Source organism: Macaca fascicularis, chromosome 6 (assembly GCF_037993035.2).
Source record: "Macaca fascicularis isolate 582-1 chromosome 6, T2T-MFA8v1.1".
Taxonomy (NCBI): domain Eukaryota; kingdom Metazoa; phylum Chordata; class Mammalia; order Primates; family Cercopithecidae; genus Macaca; species Macaca fascicularis.
Window position 1 is genome coordinate 79,666,639 of NC_088380.1, and position 19,808 is coordinate 79,686,446.

Genomic DNA, 19,808 nt, shown 5'->3' on the forward strand with positions numbered 1-19,808 from the left:
GCAAAGTGTTGGGGGTAGACATAGGCATTGCGACCTAGCAGGGCCGGGTATGAAGCCAGTGATGGGGATGGGTGTGAGGGGGCTGTGGCTGGGAAGACAGGTGTAGGTGTTTTAGCCACAAAGGAGAACAGGAGAGCAGGCTGCAGAGGGCTTGGGGAACATCCTGTGGCTGGACTCTATGCGGGGAGAGCTGAGCACGAGGATGGTGCCCCTGAGTAAGGGAGACTCCAGTCCTATAGGACACACTAAGGAGTAAGGGCTCCAGAACAAATCAATTCAGGAAATGCCAACTGTGCAATGATTTTGCCCTTGTGGCTACTCTCATTGCCCTTTAGCTCTTTGAAGGCTCTGAGAAGTCCTGCGGTTTGGCCTATTTAACACTTACTTCTCCTTCATATTTGAGCTTAAATGTCAGTTCTTCAGAAAAGTCTTTTCTGGCCTCCCGAAAGGTCAGCCTTCCCCCTATCCCCACACTGGCTCTTCTACTTCTAAAGCACTTAATTGTATACCGTATTTGTGTGACTTAAAAAAAGTTAATATTTGCTTACCCCACTAGACTGAAAGATTCCTGAGAATGAGCTTTGTTCATGTTAAATCCCTGGCAACCTGAAAAGAGCTTGGCCCATAGTAGGTGCTTAGTATGTTGCTCCAGAAAGAACAAAGGGGGTGAGCTGATTGCCGGGGAGCGAGTTTGCTTCAAAGCCTTGGGATGACCACAAATGCTGAATACTTACTAAGGGTCACCACTGGGATGGGTAGTTTCAGTACTTGGGAGATCATCAGGAAATAGCTGCTGAAATGAGTTGCTTTTTGATTTGAATGATGAAACCAGAACCTTTTGGATTTGAAATTTTTATTTCTCTCTGCAGCCTAAGGAGTCTCCTCTTCATTTAGCTGTTATCAACAACCACATCACGGTTGTAAACAGCTTATTAAGTGCACAGCATGATATTAACATATTAAATCAGGTAAGCCAAGAAAATCAGAGCCTGGAGGGTCTCTTTTCTTATATTTCAACACAGTGGGTGTTTAGGGGGAGTTTTGATCAAGTTCGAGGTACCTAAAAATTCCTGGGAGGAACATGTGCATCCTTTTTATCCTTTTCCTTGTGTAACTCTCACTCCATCCCCATGACCACACACATACTTTTGTCTTTCTCAGCCACACAACTGGAGTTCAGCCAGTGCATGATTAAATCTTACATGTTTAACAGGCCCAGCACTTTTGATAGAAAAACAGTAGCTCAGAGCTAAATGGCCAGAGGCTCTTTAAATCAAAAGCCACTCCCCCAGAGTGAAATATTGTAATTGGCAGGGAGCCTTTCCCCCACAAGAAGGAAGCTTTGTTTCTATATTGAAGACAGTAAATGTGTCTTCTCTTTGCCTAAAGGCAAAAGAGACTTCTTGGAATAAAAGAAAAATCACCCCAAGTTCAGTCAACTGAAGCAGAATCAAATGACTCATTAAAGCAATCCATTACTGGCTGGAAATGGGAATGCCGCAGCGGAAGGATGAAGAGAATGGGGGTGGGCACTGATGAGCCTGCTCTCTGGGGCTCTTCTGGGGCTGGCCTGCCCTCTTCCAGGATACGTAGGGGAGTGGAAGAGGAGCCTTTCCAGGGTCCTGAGGCCAGATGAGACCTTCCGGCTGCCTCTTCCCAGAGAAGCCTCTGCGGCGCCCCTCCGGCTTAGGGAGGAGCCACGGTGCAGTGGGCGTGCCTGCCTGTCCTAATGCACTGTGAAACCAGAGCATTGACTCAGATCTCTGCAGTCTCCTCCCATTCCCACCTATGAGCTCAATTTTGCTCTGAGCTGAATGAAGATTTACCTGTACTTCTGTCCCTTCTCTCCTCCAGGGAACCTAGCCTCCTCCTTTGCCTTTACCTATCCCAAAAGTTTTTTTTGGGGGAAAAAAAATCTCCTCTTGTTATTAAATATGCTTATGTATTCAACTATGTTAATATCTAAAATCTTTCCCAATGGGCAAAATCTTTGCTAAATACACAGAGCCTTGTGCTCACATGTGATACTGGTTTTGACAGAACTGGCTAGAGGTACTCTAGGGAAGGAGTGTTTGTTAGGCTTGCTATCCTTTTACAGAACCAGACTTCATCATTTTAATTTTTTATTAGGCCAAGAATAAGCATAAAAAATAGGAAATTTTATATTTTAAATGTAAAATATGTATGTAAAATTTTTTAAAAAGCTAAAAAGACTTAATGTGTTTGAAGTACCCAGCAAAGAAAGATAACTCTTGTTAATGTTTTAGTGCATTTCCTGCCTTCCAGACTTGTAGCATTATTGTTAAAATGGGTGTTGTTGGATTTGATACATTCCATTTTCACCTTTGTTCCATGTCGGTAGAGATCTTTGGTAGGCGTGTCAGTATAAGTGTAATGTCTTCAATGACAAACACCTAGACACATTGACATTTGAAGGTGAGTCTTTAAGAAATGCTTTTTGGGGCGAGGTGCGGTGGCTCACGCCTGTAATCCCAGCACTTTGGGAGGCTGAGGCGGGTGGATCACGAGATCAGGAGTTTGAGACAAGCCTGGCCAACATAGTGAAACCCTGTCTCTACTAAAAATACAAAAGATTAGCTGGGTGCCTGTAATCCCAGCTACTTGGGAGACTGAGGCAGAAGAATCGCTTGAACTCAGGAGGTGGAGGTTGCAGTGAGCTGAGATCGCACCACTGCACTCCAGCCTGGGCGACAGAGTGAGACTCCATCTCAAGAAGAAAAAAAAAAGGCTTTTTGGAGGCCAGGTGTTTTGGGTCACACCTGTAATCCCAACACTTTGGATGGCCAAGATAGGAGGATCACCTGAGGCCAGGTTTGAAACCAACCTGGGCAACATAGCGAGACTTCATCTCTACAAAAAAAAAAAAAAAAAAAATTAGTAGAGCCTGTAGGCCTGTAGTCTCAGCTACTCAGGAAACTGAGAAGGGAGGATTGCTTGAGCCCAGGAGTTCCAGGTTACAGTGAGCTACTATCATGCTACTGTACTCCAGTCTAAATGACAGAGTAAGCAACTGTCTCTCAGAAAAAAATAAAAATATAAATAAATAAATGTTTTTTGGTAATATCCCCAGCATACTGGCCCTGTGCTCTGGTGGGAGGAGTAGTGGGTCACGTGCTATTGCCCAGCTCTGTGACCCTGGGAAGCTGCTTCCCTTTTCTGGTTAAGGAGTTGGGCTGATCACATCTAAGGCTCCTCTCTGCCCTAATATTTTAGAAATCTCTTCACAACTGCATTCCTTTTGGTGAGAGGTTAAGATGGGTGATTTTCTTGGGATTTCGGATATTTCTTTTGAAACTCTTATCATCTTAATAGGAAAATGATTACTCCAGAAGGAAATTAGAAGTCTTGAACTCCTTTATACATTATAATGTAGAAAATTTAGAGAACAGAGAAATGCATTCGGAAGGCAATAAAATAAACTCTAATCCCTTCATCTAGACCTTAGCATTAGCATTTTTCTGTACTGTATTTTCTTCTCTTTCTCTATATGTAGTTTTAATTAAATCAAGCTCAACTAGATAGTATCATTTCCTGAAGTTTCAAACATTATATCAAAAGCATTTTTTATTTTCAAAAAATCTTTGAAATCATTTTTATTGTAGTAAAATACGCATAACAAAATCCACCATTTTAACCGTCTTAAGTGTACAGTTCAGCAGCATTAATTACATTCTTTTGGTATAATATCACCACCATCCATCTCCAGAACATTTTTCATCTTCTCAAACTGAAATTTTATATCTATTAAACAGTGACTTCCCTCCTCATCCAGCTCCTGGGAACCACCATTCTACTTTCTGTCTCTATACATTCGACTACTTTAGGTACCTAATATTGAAATCATTTTTTAAAAAGTAATTTTTAATGGTTGCCTATTATTCCAATATACAGATGTATCATAATTTATCTAGTGAGTCTCCTTGTTAAACATGTAATTTCCTTTCAGTTTTTCACTATTGAAAATAATACTGCAATGAATGCCCCAGTATCCATTAAAGAATGTACAACCTGTATTTTCCCTTGAGCCTAAATAGGATGGCTATACTTTCCGTTTGTCTTTTCACCGTCCAAGTTTGTTCCCCTCCTTAATTTCATGGCAGAAGCAACAAACCCCTCTGCATGTAGCTGCTGATTGTGGAAATGTGGAACTGGTGGAAACCCTGCTGAAGGCAGGCTGTGACTTGAAGGCTGTTGACAAGGTAAGTGCATAGACTTAATCCATTCAGCTGAGATGGTTGCTAAGACCTTCCCGTTGGCTCTCAGCCTTGAGCAGAGGCATTGGAATATCTTTTGTGAAATGGGCACAAACTGGAGAAACCGTGTATCTTCATAGTCAGTAAAATATCCCAGTTTTGGTTGAGCTATGTCAGTAAGAATTTTTACTTTGAATGACAAATATGTGTTTTTAAATTCAAATTCTTTATTAAATTTTTGAAAAGATTATAGATTCATATGGTCCAAAAATAAAAGAATATAACTAGTAAGGGTTTAACAGTAAAAATTTCCCACCCACCCCTGTTCCTACTTGTCTGGTTACCATACCACCCTGCCTATATGTATCCGTTATTATAAATTATTTCTGTTCCTTCCAGAGTTTTTTATGCACATGCAAGCAAACATAAACACATTGTACTCTTATTCCCTTCCTCTATCCTTTTTAGACACTGATGGCTTACCTATAACTAGTATACTGTTCTGCATTTAGCTTTTTTAGCATTATTAAGTGGAGATATTTGCATATTAGTACATAGAGAGTTCCTTCATTTTTTTTTTTTTTGAGCTGCATTGTATAGCATGGCACAGACATATCACAACTTGTTCAACTAGTCCTCAATTGACTGACATATAAGTTGTTTCTAAGGTTTTGCTCTTATAAACAGAGTTGCAATGAATGACTTTACATATGTCTAAATTTTTTTTTTAATTAAAAAATTTGTGGTAAAATACACATACATAAACACTGTCTTAACCATTTTTAAGTATATAGTTCAGTATGGTTAAGTATGTTCACATTGTTATGCAACTGGTCTCCAAAACTTTTCATCTTGCAAAAGTGAAACTTTATGCTTGTTCAATAACTGGCCATTTCTTCCTTCTCCCAGCCCCTGGGAACCACCATTCTGCTTTCTGTTTCTATGAATTTGACCACTCTAAGCATCTCATATAAGTGGAATCACATGGTATTTGCCTTTTTGTGACTGGCTTAGTTGACTTAGTGTAGCGTCTTCAAGGTTTATCTATGTTGTAGCATGTGTCAGAATTTCATTTCTTTTTAAGGCTAAGTAACATTTCGTTGTATGTCTCTACCACATTTTGTTTAATCATTCATCCATTGATGGACATTTGGGTTGTGTCCACCTTTTGGCTATTGAGTAAACTTGTTTTTAAAGAAGGACAATTTTGTTTCTTTCAAGTGGTGCAACAGTGCAGGCTAAGCCTCCGGAGGGTTGTCAGAGAGCTGTGTTAGGTTTCAGCTTTACTGAAAGTTATACAGGAGGCCCCTGGATACAGCCCTGTCAGGTACTCATGCATGCCATATTACTTCAATCCTCACATCTCAGTGAGGTGGACAAAATTACTCCAGTTTTCAAGAGTAGATTGGACAGATTCTGATGACATTGGGTCACACACATAGTAAGAGGCAGAGCTGGCTTCAAACCCAAGTAGTGGCTGCTCTGCCATCTGGTGCTTTGCTACAACTGTCAGCAAAGATGACTGCTTCCGAAACTTGCAGTTTTCCCTTCCTCATTTTTACCCACATAGTTCAATAGCCAGCACCTCCCTAATTCACAGTGCAAGCCTGAATCCACCCTACTCTAGTTCAGAATCATCCATTTTACATGTGTAAGATCTAAAGTAGTTATATGTTATATTACTTTTCTCTGTGTGTCAGTTTCTAAAATTAGATTTTTTTTTTTTTCTGATCATAAAAGTAACACAGGCTGGCTGGGCGCAGTGGCTCACTCCTGTAATCCCAGCAGTTTGGGAGGTCAAGGCGGGCACATCACGAGGTCAGGAGTTTGACCAACATGGTGAAATCGCATCTCTACTAAAAATACAAAAATCAGCCAGGCGTGGTGTTGGGCGCCTGTAATCACAGCTACACGGGGGGGCTGAGACAGAAGAATCACCTGAAACCTGAAGGCAGAGGTTGCAGTGAGCCGATATCGTGCCAATGCCCTCCAGTCTGGGCAAAAGAGCAAAACTCCGCCTCAAAAAAAAAAAAAGTAACACAAGCCCACTGTGGACAATTTAGAACACATAGAAAAGCTTAAGGAAGGAAAACACAAACCCATAATGTTATCACTTGTGTGGAATTCCACCACTTTCACCAGTTGTACCTGGTTAACTTGGTTTAATATTTAGCAGTAATATTTTCTAATGCTGTTGTTTTGTAATTTATTTTAGTTTTTCATGAATACTTAATACACCCAGAGCCATTCTGTGGGTACAAAATCTATACCATTGGGCAGGGATTTACATTGGGGTCCCCGGTGCTTAGTGGACTAGATATTCCAGTAAACAGTCAATGCTACCATTTGACTTTGTTTTCAAAACAAGAACTCACAGTTTACTGGGCCTCATAATTTGATTTTCCCAGATTTCCCTTCTTCTCCTTTCTTTTCAAGGTCTGGCACATAGTTGGCACCCAATACGTAGTTAATTAATGATTAAAAAATATCTTTTCTATTGGCTCCCACAATTTATTTTTATTTTCATTTTTGCCAAAGAAAAGTGTTTCTAGGACCATGTTAGGGTCTGGTTAGGAAATAAGGAACCAAAGTTTGGTATAAATTTGACTTTCCCAGCAGCTTGTTCTCTGCTTGTCCTCTTGGCCTGAGGTGTCAAAAAGCTCTCAGAGAACCTTCTATCCATGCTACCTCCCAACCCCTAAGGGCAGAAGTGTTTGGATTTTCACTCCAGCATATATTCCCTAGGAAAATTTTCCTATGAACTTGGAAACTCTGGCTCTCAGAATGCTGCCTGCTCAAAGCAGGCTAATTATGGTGATTCAAATGGCTTTACAAGCCAGAATGTAGACAGCATACAATTAGAGGCTTGCTAAATGCCTGCAAAATGCAGTTCTTCCTAATTTCATTACTTTCTCTTTTGATTAGAGGCTGATTACTTTCAGCCCTAATTTTCCTGCTCGCCTGGGTCTTAGCGCCTAGACTATGAACCAAATCATTTATATTGGTGGGAATTGCACTCATTGCGAATATCTAACCATGTAAGATAATACTTGGGATATATTTCTGGAAGCATAAGGGTTCCTGAGATTGGAACTTCTTGGGTCTTTTCTGACTATTAATTTTCATTGTTTTCTGAGCAAATTCTTCATGGGGCATTTGAAAAGGAAATGAGAACGAGCATCCTTTGCTCAGGGTAAAATGTTTAGATGTAGAAGTGGTGCACTTGATGAAATCCAGAGGATTCTGCTTGCAAATCTCTATGCCCTGGCTTTGAGCTCTGTCCATCTTGAGAAAAGTGTACCTTTTTGTAATTTGTCTAAAATACCATGTGGGCTCCAGGCAGTTCATTCTCAAAATTATGTCCAGAACAGCGCTTGTTGATCATTCCATTTTTAAGATTCAAACCTCTCACGTTTGGTTGGAGGCAGTATGGTGTAATAGAAAAAATTTTAGATAGGGGTCCATTGACCTATGAATTACCAGCGTTGCCATTATTGATATTATTCTTAATAAGATCCAGCCATTTTCTGTCTTATTACTGAATGCTCCTCAAAACGTGACTTCTACTTCCTGGTCTAAAGTGGCTGTTCAGGCTCCTGCCATCATGTCAGCATTCCACTCAGGAGGGAGAAGAGAAGAAGGAAAATGCCGTTCATCCCTCTTCTGTTTAAAGATACTTCCCAAAAGTTGCATGTCCCACTTCTATCTAAAGACTGTTGGCCAGAACTTAGGTCACATATCTAACTGCAAACGAGGCTAGGAAATGTTCAGGGTAGCACATGTTCTAAAGGCTTTATATGCATTATCACATTTACCCCTGACCACTCCACTATGGGGTAGTTATAAAGACCCAAAGAAGCAAAGGACTGGCCTAAATTTACCCAGCATGGGCTGGTAGAATCAAGATTTGAACCCAGGCCCCCTTGTTCCAAAACTAGAGCTCCTAATCACTAGGACATACCACCTGAATTTTTTTTCTTTTTTAATTTTAGCAAGGAAAGACTGCCCTGGCTGTGGCCTCCAGGAGCAACCATAGCCTTGTGGTGGACATGCTCATTAAAGCAGAGAGATACTACGCCTGGAGAGAGGTAAGGAAGGCCGATCCCAGCACAGCAGGGGCTCTCCTGGCAACACTCTTCTTCTTGAGGGGCAGTGCAGGGTCTGTGCCATTCTTTGCTCTAATGAGCAGAGTCCTGGTCAGTACAATTATAACTCTCCCTTCTGTCTTGTTCTGCCCCATTCACGGAATGAACATCTGCCTCTTCCTTTGCTGACATCAGACGTCAGAACTGAGTGCGTAGAGTTCACTAGGGCCAAGGGGCATTGTCCAGGCTGGCTCTAATGGACCTAGCGTGTGAGCCCTGATGGGTGACGCCCTGGTTGTGCCCTCTGTCCAGAGTCTGGCCATGAGCTATTCCCAGAAGCACGAATGAGTGGTTTAAAAAACTCCTTTCTGTGGCTCGGCAGTTTTCAACACACCCCTGTGCGTGCTTTCGGGCACTCAAGTATTCTGTGAGAGTCACGAAAACCTTATTCATCTAAGAACGCAAAAAAACTTGTCTGTAAGTCATTCTTTTTGCTGTTCTTTTATTTTTATTTTCTCTGATATCTGCTACCCATGCAGCTTCTCAATAGACTGCCCTCCCCTGCAAGATTCAACTCTATGCCCTCAGGCAAGAATGGCACTGCCAGGCACCATTCTTGACTTACAGTGATGTGTGGTTTCCATTCTACTGATGTGTTGTTTCCATTCTAGGCTGCATGGCTACCCCTGGCCCAATGTGTTAGCTCCAGAATTCAGGCCCTAATCACTTGAGGCCCACCCTGAATTTCTACGAACGTGGATTGCTGTCCACCTGGCCAGTCCTGGGAAATTTCCCTTAAATCCTTAAAGCAAAAAGCATTTACTCATCTCCTTCTCTCTCACAATCCTGTTTAATTAGCTTGGTAGTCTTGATATATATGGATTCTTTTAAAGGTCACACCATCCTCCTTGCAACTTTTCTTGCCTGTAAAACAAAACAGAAAAAAAGGTGCTTTGCTTGTAAAACTTTTTTTTTTTAAATTTTAACAATTGGAACTCTCTGTTTCTTCTCTCCCATTCATCATATTCTACGTTCTTCCATCTCCTCCCTTTACCTCTTCCTCTTTTCCTATATCCTCAGGCTCAATTTCTTAAATTACCATTGTATTTTATTGAAGACAACTTTACCAAGTTCCATCTTTTCTCTTTCTCTTTAACTTGCTTTCACATTTTCTTTGGAAATAGAAATATTCATTGGTTCTATTTTTAATTCCTGATAGCTTTTTAAAAATTATTTTGGGTAGATGAGAATAAATTACTTTCCCACCAAATGAATACGCCCTCTTTCCTAATGAATCTTTAAGACATAAGAGGTAGGTATACTTTGAAAACCATACATAATACATGAGTATAGCTAAAGGAAACCCCCAGAAATGGTAAGAGTTGTTAACTCTGGTGACAATTGGGATCCTGGGGTCTGGAGTGGGAGAAATACTGGTTTTTTAAGATGTATCTTTAAACATTTTTTTAACCAAATGCATTTATTATTTTAAATTATCTTTGTTCATTGAACAAGTTTATATCCTTGGCTAATATAAAATGGTTCCTAGTGAAAGGATTAAAGATATGATTTAAATTCCTCTCTTATATTTGTTTATCCTTTAACCTAACCACCCAATCATCCATCATTGAATTCAGTGGTTCAGAGGCAAATGGGAGCTTCCTAAAACCTGACTTATGTTATTTTAATTTCCACCAGTTCTGGCTCATGTTATTCCTGCAAATAGTTCAGTGCTTTGGCAGGCAAGCTATTTAATGCTTTCACTGGCTGCTGAAAAAGACCTAGACTTTCCAAATCTCCTGCCCTTTTCAATGGAAGCCTAAGGGACCACACAATCCAATCCTGAAATGCACAAACCATGTAAGTTTCTTGAAGAACTAAAAATGTTATCGCACAAAGATAAATGCAGAAGCATTTTGTGTTCTTCCCTTTCCCTTGTGACATTTAGGCTTTTGTTCTTGTTGGATTCATCATTGTTTCAGGAGATGGAATGAGGAGAGAAGGACAAAGTGAAGTGGGCTGCAGCTCCCAAGTTTGTTGGATCTCCCCATCCTCAACCTTACTTCTTTTGGAATTCCTGGGAGCTAGGCACTGTGGAAGTAAAGCTGAGGTTGGGTTGGAGAAGACCCTGCTTTTTACAGTCCCTAAAACAATTATGGGTAGTTCACACCTCCCATTCCTCTTCCAACTTCTATACACAAAGTTCAGATACTAGAGGAAGATTTTGCCCTTCTTGGCCAAGCTTCCCAGGAGGAGCTTATTGTGCTTCCCTTGTTGAGCTTCCTGGAGGAGGTTGCTGATGCTGTGAAGGATCCATGGTGGGGGCCCATCAAGTTCTTCTCATCAGTGTTGAAACCCAGGGTCCTAGACACTTTTGGTTCATTTCCTGCCCCAGCCTTGATTCCCATCTTGTTGTTAAGAACATTTTCATTAAGATACACCTCTATTTAAGTGAAAGACAAAAATAGAAGTCACTATACATGAAAAAGGAGAGGTAAGTAGGAAGTCCCAGACTTCTTGGTGGGCCGCGTGTCCTACGCGTCCTTAACTGATCTGCAACCTTCTGCAGGAGGATAACCTGGAGACCTACTGGCATAAGCACAACATACAGTTCTAGGAAGCGGCGCTGCCTGCTTTCACTCAGTGATTTTCTCCAGTGTTTGTGGTTTGATTCTGCAGGACTCTGGTGGATTCTGCTGAAGGGACAAAAGGAACCTTGCCAACCTAGGCATAGCGCTGTTGGGCTGAGTCTGGCTGCAGTGACTTTAAATGACGTCCACTCCTGTCCTCTCCACCCCCTGGGTCACCTCTTCCCCAAGCCCCACCCTGAGCTAGGCTCCTAGTTTGCTCTCCTCATGCTCACCAGAGAGCAGGATGAATGAGGGACCATCTATGGGGTCTTATTAAGGATACAGCCAATCTGGGCTCACCGAAGCTTCGATATGAGAACATCAAATACCCAAAAGAAGAAAAGGGGGTGTGGGTTCAAACAAAGGCCATTAAAGATGGTTTTGTTGTTGTGACACATCCTTTCCCAAGACAGCCTCTCTGTTCTCATTCTCTGTTCTAAGCAGCATGGGACACAATAGGCAAAATCCCTCACATTTCCTGTGTCAGACAGACGGTACCCAAGCTTTTAATTTCAAGCATTTGTTTCCATTTTGGATGTCAAAAAAAAAAAAAAAAAATGATCCAGTGACAGATGGCATTGAAAACATAGTCTCAGTGACCACCTTACTAGTTATGTATGAAAAACATATATACTCTGAAATAAGGTAATAAGTAGAACATGTCTGAAATCTTCTGATAAATTATTTTCACTTTAGGAGCATCATGAGAGCATCGGGGACCCATCAACAGGCTTTCCTCTGACATTCAAGCAAGACCACAGTCTGGAGACCAGACACATTCGCACGCTCCTCTGGGGCCTGGCTTACCATCAGCTGAAGGCCAATGAGTGGCAGAGGCTGGCCCGTTCGTGGAACTTTACAGATGACCAGATTAGAGCCATTGAGGCACAGTGGTCAGGTGAGTACGGACCAGGTGATGTGGGCAGGAGGAAGTCACTGTTAGGAACAGCAGTGCCTCCTGGTGTGGGGTCTTCCAAGGAAGTGCGTGGCACTCACAATAAGCCGCAGTCTTCGAGGGGCCCAGGAATAGGGGCAGCTAGCTTAAATCCATACCAGTGATTTGGGTGTTAAGATTTGCAGAAAGTGAATGTGCATGGTCTGCAGTAAACTGAAGTTTGCAAGGGATGATTATATTTATTGAGCCATATCAAACATGTGGCATTTAGCTTAGAGAGAAATTAAGGTTCCCAACTGGACAGTCACTTAAGGAAGCAAGGATTTAACAGTTGGTGTGTCAGTGGGAAGCCAGTCTGATTTCTATGTTCCTTGAGACTGTCCTGGGGTGAATGGGTTTATTCTGTAATCAATAGACTCACTGTTGAAATCCGCGCTCCAGAAAGAGGAATTCCTTAAACCAGGTGGGTGGGAGAGAAAGGGTTCTCGTAGGACGCTGCCTTAGGGGAGACTTGGCTGTCCCATGAGAGACACGGGGAATATAGACTTAGAGGGCTTTCTTGGCTAGATGATTCCAAGCAATGGAATCATTTCAGGTGGACTCAAACTGTCAGAATTAGTGAGGTCAGGTCAGCTAGATTCCTTAATTTTGCTTTTTTGTAGTTAGACGAAAACCTAGGAAACATAGAAAGTTTACTTGGCATTAATCAACTAATTAGCTTTGAAAACAATGAAGCAAACACGTTTCTTGGCAAAGTGTTTTATTCAGAGCACAGCCCTCTCATGGACATCCTAAGACGAGAAGGTGTCCTTGCTCAGGGGTCGATTTGTACCAGGGATTGCTGGGAACTGGGGATAGCAGAAGCACAGCCTGTGAGCACACACTATTTATACCACATACAAGTATATGAGACTTCGTATTGCACATTCTTAGGATTCATTTTCATGTGAAAAATAGATGATAATATATTGAAAACATTAAATACTAGTTTCTAACTAGAAAATTTTTTTTTATTGTTGAGATTTCTTTTTTGTCATTAGTTAGGCTTATAGTGTTGTGTGAAGTCTTTAGGAAAATTGAGTTGCCTCCTGGAACTCTATCTTGACCAAAAGAGATGACTGGAAAATACAGTGTTATCTTCAGAGTACTTGCCAGCAGGACAAGGGAGATTTTAAAGTGTTTCGATGGAACCTTTATGGAGGGCCTGGAGTGTTTCTCTGCTGGATGAGGGACAGATACATCAGCTCTCTAAGCCATGCATGTTTGATGGAGTTTATAATCTAGTTGGCACAATAACAATGACATTTACAATTCAATTATATTGTAAATGTCCAGGGTACATTATATTGTAATGTACCCTTATATTCAGGGTAAGGTTACCGGCAATGGGGAGTTTGTGGGCTTTTGAGCAGAGGAGTAACAAGACTCATGATGGTATTTTAGACAAATTAGTTTGTCAAGAGCAAGATTAGGAAAGGAACAGAGGACTTGTCCAGGAGTACATTCTGTAAGCATGTAGTTCCCTCTCCCTGAAAAGCCTGCCTCTCTGTAACAGTCTGTCCAGTGAACTTCTCCCTCACCCCTGCAGAGCTCAGGCCCTTCCTTTGCACAGCATGTCTGCTCCTGCACACTGTTTCTCAGAGCAAGGAGCCTGTAGTGACATCCTGTTGGGAACCACAGTGGCTTTGTGGCTCCCTATCCCAGTACTTCCCCCAACACCTGTCCAGGCTGAGATATCCAGTGAGTATTTGTCAAATGCATAATCCTGGCCCAGGGATGCAAACTTCCCTCAGAGTAGCTTTCTTGAAACTGGAGTGGCAGAATGAATGGTGCGTGCTTGCTGCTCAGAGTGGGGAATATGGAGCAGCAGTGGCAGCAGCACCCGGGAGTTTGTTAGATGCATGGATTCTTACCCCAGACCTACTGAATCCGAACGTGCATTTTAGTAAGATACCCAGGTGAAATAAGCACTGGGAGTTTGAGGAGCATTGGTCTATGAGAAGTTGCACATCTCATTAAAATTGTTACCACTGGGCAGGCACCACAGCTGTCCTCTCTCTTGTACATTCCTTTGGGTGTGTGCCAAGCACAGTAGGTGCGAGCCAAGAGTTGGAGGGAATGCAAACGCTGGTCATCATAAAGCAGCACAGCGAGGGCAACTGGAAGGGCTTTTTTCGAAGAGGAACAGACATGTGCAACCACAGTCATTCAGAAAGTTTAGTTGGAACCGAGATCACAATGGGAAGAGATAGCAGCTCGTGGTGTTTTACCTCGGACCTCTTGTGCTTGGCACAGGAAATGAAAGCTTCCGTGAACATGGCCACAGGGCTCTGCTTATCTGGCTACATGGGACCCTGATGACTCAGGCTGATCCGGCCAAGCACCTGTATGAAGAGCTGGTACACGCAGGTTTCCCAAAACTAGCTGGTAGGTGACAATTTCAACAAACAGAAATTCTTTCTCCCTTAAAATGTCAGAAAGCAGTCTACAGAAACACCATCCTGACCAGCTGCAGTCCCAGGGTGGTGTTAGCTGTGGCTCACATGGAGTATGGAACTATGGAAGGGGCTTGTAAGCTGTCAGCAGCTTCTCCTATGGGGAATGACCCAGTCAATACTGGTTCCTTAGCCGGGCAGTTCTGTGTCATCCCCCTACTCGGCATTTGAAAAAGTGTGGGAGTGTTTCTGTTTATGCATATGTGTGGTGGGGGCGGGTGGGGCGGGGAAGAAGTGCTAAACCATCCCATACAGTTACAAGATTGTTCTCCACAACTAAGAGTTGTCTTGCTCAAAATGCCATTTTACCCCAGTTGAGAAACTGCAGGTTAGTGTATTTGAAAATGTTATCTCTAGGTGGAACAAAAAGAGCAGACAGGCTATTACTTTGCCACCTGTGGTTATTGCTAAAAATCACTCGGCCGAAATCACTGACCATCTTGTCAGGAAAGATCCTTTAAGAGCTTATCAATAAATTAGGAGGTGTTATAACTCTCATATAATAACAAGCATTCAAGCAAAAAACAGGAACATCTGCCATTATTTTCACTGAAGCAGTTTTACCTGGAGCAAGAAGATAAATGAGTGAACACCGACTGATCCAACAGTTTCTAGCAGTAGTAGGTACAAGGAACAGTGTGTGGATACCTACCTTCCATCACACCATCTCATAATATTGGAGTTGTTCCCTCAACTTTAACCCTGTTCCCATTGGCCCCGAGAATATTCGCCAGCGGTGCTTGCAGCATTTACCCCGAGAAAACTTTGCCATGAATTATCTTGCTTTTATTATTATTTTTGCATTGCTCTAGTATATCGACTTTGGAAACAAAATACATCATTCTACTTACAGCATTCTGTTTTTAGTAGTGATATTTCCATTTACAAAATATGGAAATTCTTGATGGTTGAAAATGTCAAGTCCTAGAAAATGTAGCATTCCTACATGTGATGTTGACGTCGTTCTCAAACAATTGTTGGCCAAAGATTCATTCAGTGAATCCGATTTTTCGGAAATTGACGATTCGGATGATTCAGACTATTCTGATGTTAGTTCTGTTTAGAAATAACTCCAAGAACAGTTTTTATATTTGTTTTTCACATTGAAAATCAGTCAGATTTGCTTCAGCCTCAAAGAGTGTGTTTATGTAAAATTAAAGAAGCGCTGGCAGTGAGCTGCACTTTTTTTCTAAAAGGGAAAAGGGTTAAATGTATTCTTCCTATGAAAGAGGTTCCATAAGAACTCTCAGAGAAGACACAGATGCAGTCCACTGAACTGGCTAAGGGTATGTATTCTGACGCAAGGCTGTGTGAGCTCACTCTTGAACTCCAAAGCTGACTGCTTGTAAATCTTGAGCAAGTTCTATGACCTCCCTGTGACAACCTTCTCATTTATTAACTAGGAAAGAAAATAAAAATGTTTACTTCAAAGGGCTGTTGTGGGATTTAATGAACAATAGTGCCTAGTAGACAATAAGTGCTTTAAAAACGTTAGGTATTAATCAATGTTATCTTATTTTTTTCCAGAAAAGACTCGTCATTTCAAAAGCAAAACTGACTTAAACTCCAAGAAATGTGTAGTTTCATAAATGCCCAAAGAAATTGTATTTACATGATCTTCCACTCAGCATTCAGTTCTTTTAATGCCATAAATTTCTCCTAGCAGTAGCACTGATTTTCAACTATGATGATGGTGGTGACAGGCTACTGTAACAGGTGAAAGAAGAGTAATACCATGATACTTTTCAACCTCTAAAAAGCCAAATACAGTTTTTTTGCTGAGGGCAAGTTATATATCATTTTCCCATTTCTGTCATTTGATGTAACACATGTAATAAGATAATCTAGGAGGGTTTTGTATGTCATGTTTTTTTCTAAAAATTCATGGGAGCAGCATCATGGTACAGTAAAAAACCAACGGTTTTTACAATAGACGAATATAGTTTTGAACTTGGTTTTGCCACTTATTAGATGTGAACCTTTGGGCATGTTAATGTTGTTTAAGTTCTTAGATCTTCAGTTTCCTTCTCTATAAACTGGGACAAATGTCTATTTAATCCACAGGGTTGGAGTAGAGATGAAGGGAAAATGCCTGTGAAATGCCTAGCCTCATGCCCACAGTATGGAAATCAACTGTTATTTCTCTTTCAGTAAGAGAAACTGGGTTTGGAAATTTATAGTCATTGTTGACTTTAAATCACACATAATGTGTAATATATTACTTAGGAAAGACCAGAAGTATGTACACCAATTTTTTTTTTTAATCTTGTGGTGATGTAATTACTGATGATAATTTTCTTTGTACTTTTGGGTACATTCAATTTTTTTCACAATGAACATGCATTATTTTTGTAATCTGAGAGTTGTGAAATAAATGTAAAATCGAGTATCAATTTGTGTCGGTTTATGTGCACCTATTCATTGGAATTTAAGACTCTCCATTTTCGGATTCTGACTCTAAATTTACAAGGCACATAATAAAACCATAAGCAATTTCAATCCAGTTATTCTGTCATGAATTTATAGTTTTATGTCTTTGTCTCATACTGATTATAAGTGGCCCACTTAATCTTACGAATTTTTAAAACAGGTAATAGATTCATATGATTCCAAAACATTTTTCAAAAACGTATTGAGAAGTCTTGTCCCATCTGTTCTTCAGTATGGCCAGTTTCCACTGACCTCTCTTTATCACTGCTCCCCACCAGATTGGAGTAACCTCTTTATGCAAAAAGAAACAAATATGAATACATACTATAACTGTGTAAAATGTTTAATTGTTGAATTTATGTTAACTTAGGCCAACACTAATTGCTTGGTGCTTTAGACAACATACATTTCTAGAGCTTAAAGCTTAAAAAGATGTTTATAATATTCTTAATCACACATTCATAATATTCACTTTAGTTTGTCCATATTGTTTTGGCTTGGATACTGAAAACCATTCCTGGTTGTAGTCTAGATCCTCAAAAAGTAGAGCTTGACTAAGACCGAAGTTTGTGTGCAACAACTTTTACAGAAGTGTGCATCCGGGGAAGCAGGAGTGGAGGAAAAAGGCGAGTTGTCCACGGAAGGAGGGAGAGTGAGAACAAAGTGAATTACCTAAGTGGCCATCACTCGGTACAGGTATAGTTGATTATTTAATCTCGAGCTACTCTATTCTGAGAGACATAATATACTAATGCATTTCAGGACAATTCATACAGGGGAAGAGGAAGGGAGAATTGGTCTGTTTACCACAATGCCAAGTATTAATTCTGTGCTGCATGAGTGGGCTCCCCAGTGGAGCCTGCACTCTCCTGACTCAACTGGGAGTGAACGGAGAAGCCCAGGAAGAGCAAGCACACGCAAAGGGCGCGAGATGAGGTGCTGGTGGTTTATGTTCATGAAAAGCTTGCTGAAGCCCATGAGGGGTGGAGCTGTTTACCACAAGGGTAGCTGGGCCAGAATCCAGAACAAGTGTTGTGTAAATATCTAATACCCTTTAAGAAACAGCCTGATAATAATTCAGAAAGGCCTTAGCGGGCCCCATTAGGAAATGGGATTCTATTTGCCTATGTCACACTTATTCGCTGATGTCCTGTGAACAATGTGAGGCAGTAAGAAAACCTATTTCCCATAATAAAAATTAGTGTAAGAGAACTTATATTCAAATTAGAAGAGGCTTCAGATGATTAAGTCCATCCACTCAGTTAAAGATATGGAAATTGAGGTCCTAGACAGACTCTTTAGAACCTGTTTATTTTTATGTATTCCATAAGTACTTGTGAAATAGTAGGTAGATTTTACGCTTATTTCACAGATGAGGATCCAGATATTCATTTAAATTGTCTGGTCCACACAATCAGTCAGCAATAAAACCATTAGAAGCCAAGTCTTGTTCACCAAAATCAGTTCTGCCCAGATGGTTTCTTTGTACTGGACAGCCATTGAAAAATTTCTGCCCAGGCCTAGGTTTGCTGAGTTGCACAGGGCCACACCACCACAGAACAGTGTTTAGATGTTCAGGGAGAACAAGGTAGGTTCAGTGCTGCAGAGTTTCAAATAAGGTGAGAAAGAAAACCAGAAACAGGATCATTCTAACAAGACATTTCTAACACTTCTGTAACTCTAGTGCTAGTATTACAAATGTTTTCCCTTTTGGCATTAAAAAATGATGCATAGATGTTGCCATTTCCGTCTATTTTCAACTGTTAGAGTCCTGGAAAAATGAAGACTAACACGCTAAAGCCACAAAAAACCTGGGGCCGGGAGTGGTGGCTCACGCCTGTAATCCCAGCACTTTGGGAGGCTAAGGCGGGTGGATCACTTGAGGTCAGGAATTCGGGACCAGCCCGGCCAACATGATGAAACCTCGTCTCTACTAAAAAAGATACAAAAATTAGCCAGGCTTGGTGGCTGGCACTTGGAATCCCAGATACTCGGGAGGCGGGGGCAGGAGAATCGCTTGAACATGGGAGGAGGAGGCAGTGAACCGAGGTCACACCACTGCACTCCAACCTGGGCGACAGAGCAAGACTCTGTCTCAAAAAAATTAAAAAAAAAAAAAATCATTATTACACTTGGTCTTTAACTTTTTAAAATAAAAATAAAAATATCCTAGTTTCTACTAGTTCTAATACTTTGTTTTTAGTAAGGTTCCCTCTCAACACTTTGAGTGAATTACAGCTGTGTAATATTGGAAATAATTTAGTGTTTTATAAATAGTGAAAATAAATTTATATACTTTGATGATGTAATCAGCAACAGGCTAAACATATTAAAAAAATAAAATCCAGTTTTTTTTTAATTTAAAAAAGTTTTACTTAATTGCTTAAATAAAAAATAACATTAAAATAATTTCTACATATAGTTACAAAGCATGGTAGAGTTTGAAAAAGTCTCTTGTTAATTTTGAACAGATGAACGTGATGTATCCATGATGTTCTAACAATATGAAAAAGTTAAAAACAAAAGACTTCTAACCCTTGGTAAGACCAGAGGGATTAAAAGACCCCACTATGGACATATTCACTTTAGTCAACCACTTTTATGGACTGAACGCTTGTGAGAGACGGGGTGTGAGCTGATCTGGTTCCAAGTGATCTGGAAGCTGAGGTACTACTTTCAGGATGAATGGTCCGGGGATATTTTGCTGCAGTTGCTTGAGGAATGGTTTGCTGAAAAGACAAAAATCTGCTTTAATAATACCACAAAATTATGTATACTATGTATCATTTCATCATCTATCATCTATAATTTAACCCAACAAACATCTGTTAAGATCCAGTAGAAAGAAGCAATGAGGGAGTGAAGCAGCTGTTAAATTAGACGAGGCCCTTCTCTGTAAGGAACCCCTACCCAGCCTGACTGACATGTTCAACACCCACAATGTAATATCAGAGCTATATCCACAAAGATCATTAAGAAAGCCATGGGAGCCATTCCTCCAACAGGGCCCAGTGGAATCTTGTAATGTGTACAGAGGCTTTGTATATAGACAGAAACTG

At 40.8% G+C, this 19,808-nt stretch overlaps 2 protein-coding genes across 27 annotated transcripts in view; one reads left to right on the plus strand and one right to left on the minus strand.

The window, feature by feature from the left end:
- ANKDD1B (ankyrin repeat and death domain containing 1B) overlaps positions 1–16,712 on the plus strand; it is a 53,607-nt gene extending 36,895 nt beyond the window's left edge. For 16 of the 18 annotated variants that reach the window (XM_005557188.4, XM_045393880.2, XM_045393881.2 and 13 more), the window contains 6 exons: positions 870–968; positions 4,122–4,220; positions 8,207–8,302; positions 11,626–11,827; positions 14,120–14,251; positions 15,847–16,712. In XM_005557188.4, coding sequence (XP_005557245.1) covers positions 870–968; positions 4,122–4,220; positions 8,207–8,302; positions 11,626–11,827; positions 14,120–14,251; positions 15,847–15,908 — 690 coding nt within the window. In that variant the 3' untranslated portion in view covers positions 15,909–16,712. The remainder of the gene's footprint in view (positions 1–869; positions 969–4,121; positions 4,221–8,206; positions 8,303–11,625; positions 11,828–14,119; positions 14,252–15,846) is intronic. The other 2 variants (XM_045393882.2, XM_045393877.2) reach the window with 2 other exon arrangements.
- A 2,385-nt stretch (positions 16,713–19,097) lies between these two features.
- Positions 19,098–19,808, minus strand: part of POC5 (POC5 centriolar protein) — a 37,089-nt gene continuing 36,378 nt past the window's right edge. For all 9 annotated transcript variants that reach the window (XR_012413755.1, XR_012413754.1, XM_073993636.1 and 6 more), the window contains one exon: positions 19,098–19,478. Coding sequence is in view for 7 of the 9 variants with exons in the window: in XM_073993636.1 (XP_073849737.1) it covers positions 19,335–19,478 (144 nt within the window). In the remaining 2 variants the exon portion in view is untranslated. The remainder of the gene's footprint in view (positions 19,479–19,808) is intronic.